This window comes from Patagioenas fasciata, chromosome 9 (genome assembly GCF_037038585.1).
Source record: "Patagioenas fasciata isolate bPatFas1 chromosome 9, bPatFas1.hap1, whole genome shotgun sequence".
NCBI lineage: Eukaryota > Metazoa > Chordata > Aves > Columbiformes > Columbidae > Patagioenas > Patagioenas fasciata.
In genome coordinates, this window is record NC_092528.1 from 20,079,393 (window position 1) to 20,093,277 (window position 13,885).

The window sequence follows — 13,885 nt, forward strand, 5'->3', positions numbered from 1 at the left end:
ACTGAAACTTTAAATGCAGAAAGAGTCACCACATTCTCACAGCTAGAAATGCTAGAACTTACAATCTCAGACTGTTTCAATATCTACAACATAGTTTCCAGGAATATCACAGTAAATCTGAGCAACTTATTCCCTTCTATAAAGTCTAAGGATAACCTTTCCAGCATAGGAAAAAATCTGGCTTCATCCAGACTTTTTTTTAATCATTTAAAGGACTTTGATACGGCCTGTGAAAGAGAACCTGTGTTTTGGAAAAAACAAAATGAAACAAAACAAAAAGCTGAGGGTTAGCCTGCTTTGGGCTGCATTGCACCCAGTGAAGTCATTGACAATGGAATAAAGTGCTCTGGCTTGAGACACTTCACTCTTTTGCAATCTGCCTCTATACTAGACGTTTGCTGTAATGCATCAGTGCTGGCAAGTGCCAGATGCCAGACTGAAGCAGCTGTAAGGGACTTGTGCAACTTGCAGTGTTCAGTTCACTTAGGATCTCACGGGACGAGAAATTACGTCTAATGCAAGGAGGTGAAAATTGCCCTTGTATCTAAGAGCCAAAAGGAAAGGCCAGCATTTTTGTAGGCTCCAGCCAGTTCACCAATATTAATTTGAAGGATTTGGTAGTCTGGGAGGAGTGTTAAAAATTCCAGCAGTAGAACAGCAATGCTGAAAAAGCACATCTAAGTTTATACTTCTTCACACATGTTTCTCCATGTATATTTTCAAAATGCCAAAGGATATAGTTACAAGTTCTTATATTACTGATTCAATATTGTAAATTGTTTACTTTGGTGAAATGAATGGGAATTCCAAAGGCCGACTTCTGGGGCAATAGCACTGGCCGGTCAAGTTGGTACTGGTGATGTATTTAAGCAATTCTACCTCAAAGATGCAGCTCTTTAGTTTGGTAAGTTAATGAATTACTGCAGCTGTTTCACATTGCTCACAGTATGGTTTATTATTCATACACTTAACCTTGAGGTACTATTCTTACAGTAACACAACTTAATTAAGACAGTTAAAATAGTTGAGCTCTTTCCTAGTTTTTAACCAAGGGAGATTATGTGAATAGTGGGAACAGCTACTCACAAAAAAACTTTTCTATTTCTGAGGTGTTTTTTTTAAAGTCAGCTATATACTCCAGCCATATTGAATGGATGGATGTCCATTCTATGAGAGAGTCTTTAAAAAAATAATTCACTGCTCTAAAACATTTACAATTAAACTGGCCTATCAGAACCCTTCTCAGTCCCCCTCGTCACTTCAATCAGTGTTACAGGGGGATTGGACTAGATGATCTTTCGAGGTCCCTTCCAATCCCTAACATTCTGTGATTCTGTGATACATGGCACATTCAGCTCTTTTGGTAGACATAACTTGATTACTACAGAAATGCAAGCCTAACACATCCCAAAACAGAGATTCAGCTGAAAAAATCCATGCAGGCTATTTTTATGGAAGATACTTGTCCTTAATTTATAAAGTTTATGGTATGACATCAGAAAATACAAGTAGGTTTTCAAACAATTTATTTGACCAGTGATATAATCTTATTATGTGAAAAGTGAATAGTTTGCAAACATATGCACATAATGTATAGAATCACAGAATGAATTGGGTTGGAAGGCAACCTCAAAGCTCATCCAGTCCAACCCCCCTGCCGTGAGCAGGGACATCTTCAACCAGATCAGGTTGCTCAGAGCCCCGTCCAGCCTGACAATGTACATCTGTTAACAAATGTTTTACAGTAGAACATTTGTCTTCTAATTGTTTAAAAGCACAGTGTGTCCACCTGCAAAAATTTTGACATAATGATTCATTTGTGATACATAAAATTAGAATAAGATCTGTATAGAAATGCAGTTTCTCACATATTTTAAAAAGCCAGGCAAAAGTGCATGGTGATGTAGCATGATACTTTGCTCATCTCATGGAGTTAAGCTAAAATCTTGTTACTAATACATATGTGGTAGAAACCTACAGAAACAAATGAGTTCTTTGCTAATGTGGCAATTACTTTTTTGTATATTATCTAGATTTGATACAAAACTCCTGATTGAGCAGCATTTTCAGAAGACTTGCTTATCTGATTCTTGAGCAGAGGTATATTGCACATATCTGCAAAGTAATGTTTTTCTTGCACTGAAAATTTATATTCTCCTACATCTTCCTTATGGGACTTCCTAGTCCTTTTAGTCACCTTATCACTTATCCATTACTAAAATATGCTATTAATATTAGGATGTGCTGGTCAGCAAAGCGAGGAGCAGTATTCTCTGCTTCATAATTATCACATATACATTAATGTTCACAGTGCTGCTGCCCACGTAATTCATTCAGATTAGTTAGCTGATGAGAATTCAGAGAGATGTCTGAGATGAAAACAAATGTGCTCTTTAAGTTTAACCATATTGCTTAAAATTTGCTTATCTTGCTCACATTTCTAACTGAGTAGGTATAGTTTAAAGGGCAACTGAAATTTTCTGTAGATGATAATTACTATTCAATATTAATAGAGAGTGTCAAACTAAAGTCCTAACCAAGGAACTTGCAATCCAGAGGGAATATAAACTCTTCCCTCAAAATACATCCTGTATTCTCCCACTGTGTGTTGATGCATTTATATTTGTATAATTTAACATTTGCTTTTAATAAAATAAATTATGACATTTGACTACATAGGGAATTGTAACTGGAAACATAGCTAAATTATTCTAACACATGCCTAAACAGGTGGGTAAGAACACAGTTCAGTAACACAGCTCTTTGAAAAAACCCTTTAAGCATGTCAGACCAGTTTTTATAAGGACTTGTGTTTTATTTTTAGAGTAGCAGTTGTTGTGTATTTTCTCGCAGGCAGATGTTTTTTTAGTCCAACATGAGATTCCACCCCTTATTTTTATCCAGCCACAAAGGTTGCCAGGTTGTGAAACACTTATGTGGACAGAACTCATCAGAGGGAAGGTTTGGTTCTTTCTTACATATCCACCAGCCCGTGCCTCATCTTTTCGTGCATCCTCAGATTGTAGCAGTCCCTTACATCAGGAAAACTTATGTCTTGCCCTCCCTCTCTGCATTAAATTAAATGTTTAAATTAGGCTAGAGCTTAAAATAATTCAATGTTCTAAGGTTTTGAAAAAAATGTTTTAAATTTCCCAACTGTATTATTTTATTTACTCTTCAAAAATGCTGGAATCATATTAGAAAAAGATTTATCTGAATGGCAAGCTGAAGTCATTACCCAGGCAGATAAGCCTATAAAGCATTAAAACTTATCTTAACACAAAATACAGGGCCTAGTTGTGGCATACTCTGCCTATTTTTCTAACAGACATGTAACAGAGAAATGGTCCAAATGAGCTTAATAAATCTCTTTCTTAAACTCACAAAAGACCATGTGCTTACTTCCATAATTCTGTTGGAGTCTGCTCCTTTGGAGAAGATAAAAGAGATAACCTCTTCATTCAGAATATAAAATGGCAATTGTTCAGCTGATGATTGGAATATTTCCAGTAGAAGGACTTAATTATGGAACAAAATTAGCTCAATCTGACCTTTTTAGAGAATAATGCAAAAATAAGGTGGTTTTTTTTGGTTTTTTTTTTTTTTTGGTGCGAATGTCTTCCTGGAATAACTAAAATAAAGAATAATTTACTTCACTTTTTTTACAAGAGCAAAAGGTGGTAGCTATGTAGCATACGATAGCAGTGTTCTTGCAGAGATGGCAATCCAAGGATAATAAGACAGCATTTGCAGAGAGGGCTAATATATTTTAATAGACTAGCTGCTACAGTTTAAAAACAGACCAGCTTTCAGACACCCAAGACCTTTTCAGCAAGAGCAAGTTCACCTCTGTGACTCAAAATTTCTAGCTTAATGTCTAGATAGTATAATGATCGTGTCATAGAAATACATAGAAATGTATGATACCTATATTAATTACATTCTGAAAGCTCCTCTTGGCATAAAGAGAAAACATATTGTTGCACTCTCTATTTTACCTAAGTGATAAATAGCAACAAGTACTTGCACCCACTGACCTACAGACTGGGTATGATGCTGTGTGTTAAAGCATTTCTCTATTCATGCTTAGTTAGATGACTTTATCTGTATTGAAGCACTGCTTGCTAGGAAAACAAAACAAAACCAACAACAACAACAACAAACCAAAACCCTAAACAACAACAACAAAACTGTGAAGAAAAGCTCATCTATTCTATCAGTCCCATCTCTGATTTCCTGACATTCGGAATGCTTCTAAGCCATGCTGATACTACTGCATACAAGAAAAAAGGCATGAACAGGTGGCGATATTAACAGGCTTCTTATGGTTCTGAAAAATGAGAGAGAAATGTTTCATGTCATGAAAGTCAACATCAATAATCATCCATCTTCTGTAGATATGGAAGTCAGCCAATGTGGTTCTTGCTGAGGAGGCGTGAGATATTTCTTTTGCATCGGAGCTGTTGCTCTGGACACAAGTCATAATTTGTCTAATATAGATGAATGAGGAGAATATTACTAATACTTCCTTTTTTTTTTTTTTTAATAAACGGAAAGCTCCCCCTTCTGGCACTTTTCCTGAACTGAATGCAACTTTCCTGATGCCTGCTTTTAGCAACAGGAGATATTTCCTCTTTTGCTGTCTTTTTAAGATCCTTGTCACAATTATTCTTTAAAACTAGTGTATTTATAGTTTCCCAAGGATTCCCCATTTCCCATTTCAAGGCTTGATGTGAACTCATTTAAGAGCAGGCGGTTGCCTCAAGGCTTTACCTATAACTTTCATCTGCTGCTTTTCCAAGCAAAGACCTATCTGCTTCCCACTTTGCTGCATTTCATAGAGTATAGAAAACAACTTTCTGAAAAAGTTTGAGTGTTAGCACTTCAGGGTGATCGCTGTATCTCACCTATAACGCTACTATCTATTTTCCTAATAAATGCCTTGGAATCACTTTGAGAAATCTACAGGATTTTTTTGAAACAAAGCTGCAGCTCTTGTGAGAGCAGATCTTGTCAGGGCTCAGGGAATTTGCAAGCCAGGGAAAGGGGGAAAAGCAAAGAAGCACTTGTTAAGGGCACAATTTTGGTTAACTGCTGTAGCTGCTCTCGTCTCCTTGCTGTCTGTGTTTCAAGGCCAGCCAGTGTCAATCATTGCTCTAATCCCTTAAATCAGTGCAGTCACTTATGTACTTAACATGATGAACTGATTTGTCACTGATTTTCCACAGTCGTATACTTATGCAAAGAAAGGGGCAGACATTCCCAGCGTGTGCAGCCACAGGATCCTGTAGTTCCCATAAATTCCAACATTTTTATTTTGTTACAGTCACTGGTACCATCCCTCAACTCCAGGCAGGCTGACAGAGGCAGCGAGTCTGGCTAGGAAGCTTTCATTAGATTTGCTATCATAGATTCAAAGACATCCGCTCTCTTTTCTCTTAGAAACTGTTTGTGGGGGGGACAACATTTTAGTGGAGCGTGAAGACAGGAATGAATGCTTCTGTGCAGGAAGAATTATACTGGGGCCATCCTTTCTCATAGACACACACAGCAGCCCCCCAGGCTACACAGAAGAAAACGAGCGTGAAGCAGACTGAAATTACATCATATTAATCTCAACTCAGCACTGAACTGCAATAGTAAAATGAGAATGAATTAATTATGACTTCCTTTCTGGGCTTTCCCTGTATATCAAGGTGGTATTTTCTTCTATGGTAGTGATGCTCCTTTTCTTTTTTATACAGTTAAGTAATAAATGTGGGAGGTTTTAGTTGTAGAGTAGTGGTTATTTTGAAGTCTAGTATCAGAGTAACAATTGACTGTGGCCACAGTGAATGAAGTATGCCCATTAGATGTGGTACATCAGGTCTGGAAGTGGGAGAGTTGCTGGCCTGGCACCTTATGCCACTTCCCTATTCCTTCTCCATGGTAACAAAAATCAGGATTGACCTACACAAACAAAGCTGCTCGCCTCAAACAGAGCATAGCTCAACTACAGAGGCAGCGAGGCCAGTTAGCGTTCAGTACAGTTTACAGCAAAGAAGATCTGTTGATATAAATATCTACACATACACCAGAGTACCAAATGTGAGCTTGCCATTTGAAGTCAAATCAGCCTAATACTAAAGTAACAAATGACATGTTCATTATATACATGGACATAGGCACAGGCATGCACCTGTCCATATTCTTGTTAAATTCTTACTCTATATATGTATTTCTTCTTAGAAATGTGTCAAAAGCTGGTTTTGTTGTCATAATGAAGCAGTAGGACTCCTTTGAGAACTGTTTATCTGAAAAAGTACGGTAAACTTCTTTTGAGTGCTCAAGAGTTAAATCAGTAGAACTTAGACAAGAGTAGAAGACCCACTAATGTCTAATTAATATGGAAATAATTGTTTTAATGGTTGCATTTCTCTACAAAGCATGTACTGAAAACCAGTTACACTGTTGATTTAGTAAGTATTAAATCAGTTTGATGTGCAAATGGTGCTGGGCTACTTCATTATGCTGGTATTTTTTAAATTATAAGCTGAGGAAGTTGGATCACATCAACAAATGGGATCCAAAAGCAAAGTAATGTCTTCTACCAATAGAGACTTTATTCAAAGTTTATATTGTCCACCTTTTAGTGCTAGTAGGCTCTAATGACAAGATTAACAGCAATACTAAAAATTAATAGGAGGGTACTGCTGGGAGTAGTGTAAAACAGCCATTCCTGCTCCTGACACATTCCACCATCTTCCTTCCAGTATGAATAAAAGAGAGCAATTCTTGTGCTCTCCAGATTACCCCTGAGCTCTTATCTTTTTGATGTTAAGGGGTCATGGAAACAGCTTAAATTGTCTTTATCCGTTTAATGCAGATTCAATTAACTCAGGTTAATGACTATGGGATGGAGCTGTGAGAGTTGAGAGCTGCTCACGTTGTTCAACCTGGTTTGTCCTGTGCCATAACCTGTGTTTCTGAGGGGAGGAAAAAAGGAAAAGATAGTCTGTTGCCAGGGCATAACCAAACAGGGTCTACAGAGAAGTGGAACCGTTGCCTCTCAGGCATGCACGAAGTTCATGGCTGCATCTAAGCACAGAAGTGCCAACACTTGACCAAATCACTTACAAAATGACTGCAGCATATTTGCTTGCTAAATCTTTACTCATAAACTTAGTGCAAACAACATGAAGTCTTTGGCAGTAATACGTTGTGACCTGTTCAGACTTAGAAGAATACTTTGACTGGGATGTATCTTCATCTTCCCTGCATTAATGTACCCTGACTCAAAGAGTGAATATCAAATGATTTGTTTCATCAAGAGTGCAAAATTACAAATTATTGTCCAGTGCATGTAGAAAGTTATGTAGTTGTGTAATATTTAATGGCTTCTGGTTTTGAAATCTTCCTTAAAAAATTGCAACAGAATTACTCAAAAGAGCACTTCCTAACCCTTTCTTTTTCATTTAAATTCACAGGATTTTTGAGCACTGGGGACCAAGCAGCAAAAGGAAACTATGGCCTCCTTGATTTAATTCAAGCTTTGCGATGGACTAGTGAAAACATTGGGTTCTTTGGTGGTGACCCACTAAGAATAACTGTTTTTGGATCTGGTGCAGGCGGTTCATGCGTCAATCTGTTGACTTTATCCCATTATTCTGAAGGTAACCGTTGGAGCAATTCAACCAAAGGTATTATGCAGGTTGCAAATTTTGACAATTTTGGTGTCTGCATGCCACCACCATTAGTACTGTGTGATGCTCTGTATATTCTCTTTGTTCCTATGAACAGTTGAGTTCAGCTCAATATTAAGCAAACTTTGTAATGGCTATACAAGCCGCCTTCTCCCTCAGCTTTTCTGTGCATGTTTAAATTTTGGGTCACCTTCTTCTTTTTCCCATGGAACTTTGTAGAAACACTTTATAGCAGACTTCTGAACAGCATTTTCTCGCTGCATCATTTTTGTCTCTTTTCTTTCCTACCTAAGGGTGTCTCTTTTGGAAAACCAGTCAGTCGTGTTCACAGTAGATGAGGTCATCTGTATTCAGACAGTCATGAAAGGGATGTTTAGTTTCTTGTGAGGAGGAGAATTTAAAGGAAACTGAAATGAAACAGTTTCTGTTTTCAGGCTAACAGCTGAAATGCTTAAAACTATTATTTTGTGTAAGGGAAACAAGTATCTAGTTGAGAAATCTTTTGTCTGAAACTGCATGAACTTTACTTGCTGTCATCTAATAAAAGAATGGTTGAATGTTTTGCATGCACGATCCAAAATTGTCAAAGCATCCAAGTTGCAAATGGATTTCCTTCTATATGTTTTTTCCTATTCCATAACTAACACCTTTTCTCTCTAGTTGAGGCAGACAGCAGGAAATTAAAAACATGCTGTTTGAGGCACCCAATTTTTTTTCCTATTATTCTTGCGCCAAAGTTCCACACAGTTTTTCTCATTTGCATGGCTATTGCTTATTGATCACATAACTTTTGTCTCACTGTTTTCACACATTTTTATCTGTATTGTTTAGTTTTACCAGGGACATCATGCTGTGCCCTGTGCATACAATCTTCCACTGTTTTATATTGCTGTATCTCCGTGGGGGATTAATTGGCCAGTCATAAAAAAATAATTCCACTGACATTAAAAGAGCTGCGTTTACCCGAAGTCATGATGCAGAGCCCACTGAGGTCAATGGAAGTGACAGATTCTTTAGATCAGGCCTTTACACTATTTTAAATGAGAAAAATATCTAGCTTTTACAAGAAAGGTCTAGTGGAAAATAGACTGTGGTTTAAAATTTCACCCATTTCCACAATTTTATTTTTCATGTAATTTGTTTTCTTTTTCCGATAACTACCTACAGTTAAACAGGACATATTTATAAACTGGCCTATAGTAACAAGACGTGAGCATTAGCTCATTACACTGTAATCTGAGGGCTACACTGCACCATCTTTTTCATTGGAACTCACAAAAATAATGTTTCTTATAGAGGATTTAGCTTAAGGTTGAATGAGGAGACCTGGTTTCTCCTCCCCTAACTCTTACTTGATCTTTATTTTCATCTTGATGTAACTTGACATTAATGCAAAATGCCACATTTACAGTATCTGGACAGTCGTGTGTTGCCTCTTATCAGGAAATGTTACCCTGTCATATTCTAACACATGGGCATAATTCTGCCAGGAGCACAATTTGTGTGGGGAAACTGATGCAGTAACTTGCCAGCATGGCAGGTCAAATGATTCAGGAGGGAACAGGAGAAGGCTTAAGGATGTATAGTTAAAATCCAATTGAAAAGGTAAATTTTTTGGCATTTATTCTCTGACAAAGCAAAATTGTGTTTTATTGAAATTCAGATTAAAGAGAACAATGTGCCACACCCTACTATACATTATGTTTCATTTGAGGATAGTTATACCTGCCATTAAAAGAAGTATTAAAATAAAAATTGGTCAGCTTCAAATAAGAAAAGTTATTTCAAGTTTTCAAAGATCTTAACATTTTCAAAAAACCTTTTGTTTCACATTATTAACCAGTCGCTGCCAGAAGCTGTAAAGTCAGGTGCTCTTTGCTTCCTTCATTTCCTTTTGAAAGGATCCCTTGGTAGCTGAGAGGAAGAATTCAGCCTTTTTCAAGATGGTGCTGTTCATAGCTGCCCATCTGCACGTGGGCAGAGCAGCACCCATCTTTAGAAAGTGCTCTAAAAGTGTAGATGAATGTATGCAAATTATTATTATTTACTTGGTGAGAGTTTGAATAAGAGTCACAAAGCTGTATGGTCCATTGAACATTTAAATCGTCTTTCCATCAGTCTGAAGCCCATAAGCTATAATACTCATACATATTATCAGATAAAAATGTAGTTCTGTATCCTGTGTGGTACCAATTTCTGGCAGGAATTATGTGACAGAATGAAAATAATTTTTCATACTGTTGTTCATTTTTCACCGAGTGGTTTGAGAGGATAAATATTTCCTTAAGCATTCTTCAGCAGAAGGAGGGATATTTAGTTTCATTTCCTAAGATAACTTTATGGCTGGAGGACTTGACCACTTTTACTTAGTCCAACATTTAAAGTTTATGTAGCACCTAGCAAGCCATAGTGTTTATATCAGCATTTTCTTAATACGTAGCTTACACTTTCAGTCCTAATAATAAAGCAATAAAAATAGATTTACATAATACACAAAAAATAATCATTATGAGGTACCATGGCATATACATTTGTGAAAATTCAGTTTTGTCGTTTAGTTACATTTATTACAATGCCTGGATCCTCTGTGGTAATTCCTCTGACTTTGAGCTGATTTATACTAGCTCAATGTCTGACCTTGTAAGCATGCAAATATATTTTTGCCTGCTTTATAGCTCAAGTTCTTTTTTATTTTTAGTCATATCTTGCAAGGAAATAGTATCTTGGATATGACTTCTCATAAATTTAAGGAGAGGCCTGAGTTTACATATTTCAGTCCCTACCTATCTGATTTTAAGACTTTTAGATTTGGACCTAATACAGTCTAGAATGTTTTTAAAATTCCTTAGAAGCCTGTAAAATGTTTCCGGCCAGGAACTGATTCCAACTAACTTCTGGGTGTACACGGTCTGTTACTGCAATAGACGCTGTAACGGCATGTCTCTGACTTGAAGGAGAGGCCATGGAAGTTTTTTATTAATAGAAATATGTCAAAGTAAAAGCCATGTTTTGCATTATTGGAATAAAATTCTGAGGTAAACAGAGCACCTTAACTCCATTTCCTTTAGCGGGAGTATCCAGCTATTCATCAAGCATTGGACCAAAGATCCATTCTTAGCAAAACTGAGTGAAGCCAGATGCCACTCCCAGTCCCTAAGCAACTTTACCAAAGTCAATGGAATTAAACCAGGTGCCTATCAACATAAATTAAAAAATAAAAATAAAAATTGACCCATATATGTTAAATCAGCATAACTTATGTACGCTATAGACCATTTCATAGTACCTACAGTGAACTATAGGAGGTAGGGTCCAGCATAGAATACTTTCTAGTAATTAGTGCAGAAGATGTGCTACTGAAATGAACTGGATGTACTTATGTGGAAATGCAAAAAAAATAGGAAGGCCAGAGTTACCTCAGTATAGTGTAGGTTTCTGAGATTAGAGATGGGCATTCCAGGAAAGTGGTTTTTCTCTATTTTTTGTGCACAGTTCAGATTCATAATCTCTGTTAGAACTGGAACTACCCTCCCCAGAGGGACCAGGAGAAGGCAAAGGGACCACAAGAAGTATGAGGACAAGGGTGGAGTTTTGATTGCATTAAAATCAATAGCAAAAAAAATTGATTGCTTCATTGACTACAAGAGGGTGAGGCTTTAATCCATACATAATATGTTCAAAAATGCTTACAGAAGGGAGAGGAAAACATCAATTTAAATACATGCTGTTATTTCTATGAGTGGAATTCCTGATCCAGAGTGCTAGTTAAATCAGCAGAAATTCAAATTAATCATACTGAAGTCTTTGGGATTTGCTACAAGTTTATGTGCAGAGCCAGATCATACTCTTTCTCTCTCCCCCCTAAATGAATACCTGAACATATGTTTAAATCTCTGAATTGCAAAGCTAAATAGTGTAAAATATATAACTTCACTTTTTTATGTGTGATCAATATAAACCTCATTAAAAAAACAAAACAAAACAATAACAACAACAAACAAAACAAAACAAAAAAACTCTTTATGAGAAAGGATCTTGACTCTTAGACACTTTAAAATTCAATAGCTGCCTAGTACCTTCTCATCCATTACTCCAGAATAGCAGCTTTTGCTATGACATACAATTCAAAAATGCTGCACCTCTCAAACCAAGTTTAATCCCAAACAAAACATAAAAAAACAGTATATCAGGTTTATTTAATACATAGTTATGCATGTTGCTGATGGCTTGAACGATATCCACAAATTCAGTCCATTTCAGAGACTTGTTGGCTTTTCCTTCAACCTATAAATTCTTTTCACTTTAGGAATTTCTTTCAAGCTGATAGTGTTAGCCTATGTAAGGTAATGCCACTTTTTCTTCTTCCTGAGTTTGTTTTGAAATCTGTTGCTCAGATGGACTACATTGAGGTAGAATCATTTGCTTCAATTTCTGCACATATTGTATTTATTTTGTATACATTACCTGTAGATACAATGACAGTCAGATCTGACCATCTTGTGTATTTATCTATTATTAAGATTCAAGTATCTCCTCTGTTAAATTTTTCTGTTGTTTCAAATAACTCCTTTGAATCTTTCAAGTAAGTAGCTGTTTCAAGGTCACTTCAGTAGTTTTTAAATATTTCTCCCCACAGGACTTTTTCAAAGAGCAATAGCTCAAAGCGGAACAGCTCTCTCCAGCTGGGCGGTGAGTTTTCAGCCTGCAAAATATGCCAGGATGTTGGCTACAAAAGTTGGTTGCAACATGTCAGACACTGTAGAATTGGTAGAATGTCTGCAGAAGAAGCCTTATAGAGAACTTGTTGACCAGGACATTCAACCAGCAAGATACCATATAGCCTTTGGACCAGTAATTGACGGCGATGTGATACCAGATGATCCTCAGATATTGATGGAACAAGGAGAATTCCTCAACTATGACATCATGTTGGGAGTTAACCAAGGGGAAGGGTTAAAATTTGTTGAAAATATTGTGGATAGTGAAGATGGCATATCAGCGAGTGATTTTGACTTTGCAGTTTCTAATTTTGTCGATAACTTATACGGATACCCTGAAGGCAAAGATATACTGAGGGAAACTATTAAATTTATGTACACAGACTGGGCAGATCGACACAATCCTGAGACAAGAAGGAAAACGCTGCTGGCTTTGTTTACGGATCACCAGTGGGTTGCACCAGCTGTGGCTACAGCAGATCTTCACTCAAATTTTGGATCGCCTACATATTTCTATGCCTTCTACCATCATTGCCAGACAGATCAGGTACCTGCATGGGCAGATGCAGCCCACGGAGATGAGGTTCCTTACGTACTAGGAATCCCCATGATTGGCCCTACTGAATTATTTCCTTGTAATTTCTCCAAAAATGATGTCATGCTAAGTGCGGTGGTGATGACGTACTGGACAAACTTCGCAAAAACTGGGTGAGTACCAGATAATGAATAGTCTTGTATACAAACTCGGGATATAAAGATGCCGTGCATTCCCTTTGTTATCTGCCCTGGGAATGCTTCTGTACTTGCAGGATGAATAAGAGATTCAGAATTGGGTTGGATATTTTTGTTTATTGTAATGTCCCTTAGCTCACTTAAACATTCTAGCAAGAAGAGGGAAAAAAAATATATTTGTGGACACTCTGCATGAAGACATTTTTAAAATACTTTGTATAAAAAAATCATTAAGGGATGCCCAGAAAAGTGCAAAACTAAGCATTTAACATATGTGTGTAGTTAAAAATGGTTACATTAGTAACTGACTTTACCCCAGCACTGATAATATTTTCATTCCAGGAGACAGGAAATGACATAATATTTGCATCAAATATAATACAGCTTATTTTAATAAGATTTTGTTTTAAATTGACACTTATGGCCACAAAATAAGTGACTTCAAGCTTTTTTTGGTCAGTTTTCATTAATTGTGCTTTCAGTAGGAGTTCAAAACACTTTTCAACCTTTAGCCATTGGACTGTAAGTCACTCTGTGTTATACTGAGTTGTGCCCTGCCATGGTCTTTCACCTCTGGAAGGCCACAGGCACCACATATGAACCGAAATGCTGAGCTTTATGAGCTTTATGTTACAAAAAAAGAAAAGCAAAGCTTATTTACTCTCACCCTGGTCTCTCATAGATGTTTGTCTGCATTACCGCATTGCTGGCAATCTGTCCTCAGCAACAAAAGATTTCAGCATGAGAGATACA

At 36.9% G+C, this 13,885-nt stretch overlaps 1 protein-coding gene across 10 annotated transcripts in view; it reads left to right on the top strand.

The window, feature by feature from the left end:
* The window catches only part of NLGN1 (neuroligin 1), a 378,226-nt gene that overhangs the window by 360,803 nt on the left and 3,538 nt on the right, over positions 1-13,885 (top strand). For 7 of the 10 annotated variants that reach the window (XM_071812568.1, XM_065844748.2, XM_065844747.2 and 4 more), the window contains 2 exons: positions 7,467-7,679; positions 12,319-13,108. In XM_071812568.1, coding sequence (XP_071668669.1) covers positions 7,467-7,679; positions 12,319-13,108 — 1,003 coding nt within the window. The remainder of the gene's footprint in view (positions 1-7,466; positions 7,680-12,318; positions 13,109-13,885) is intronic. The other 3 variants (XM_071812569.1, XM_071812571.1, XM_071812572.1) reach the window with 1 other exon arrangement.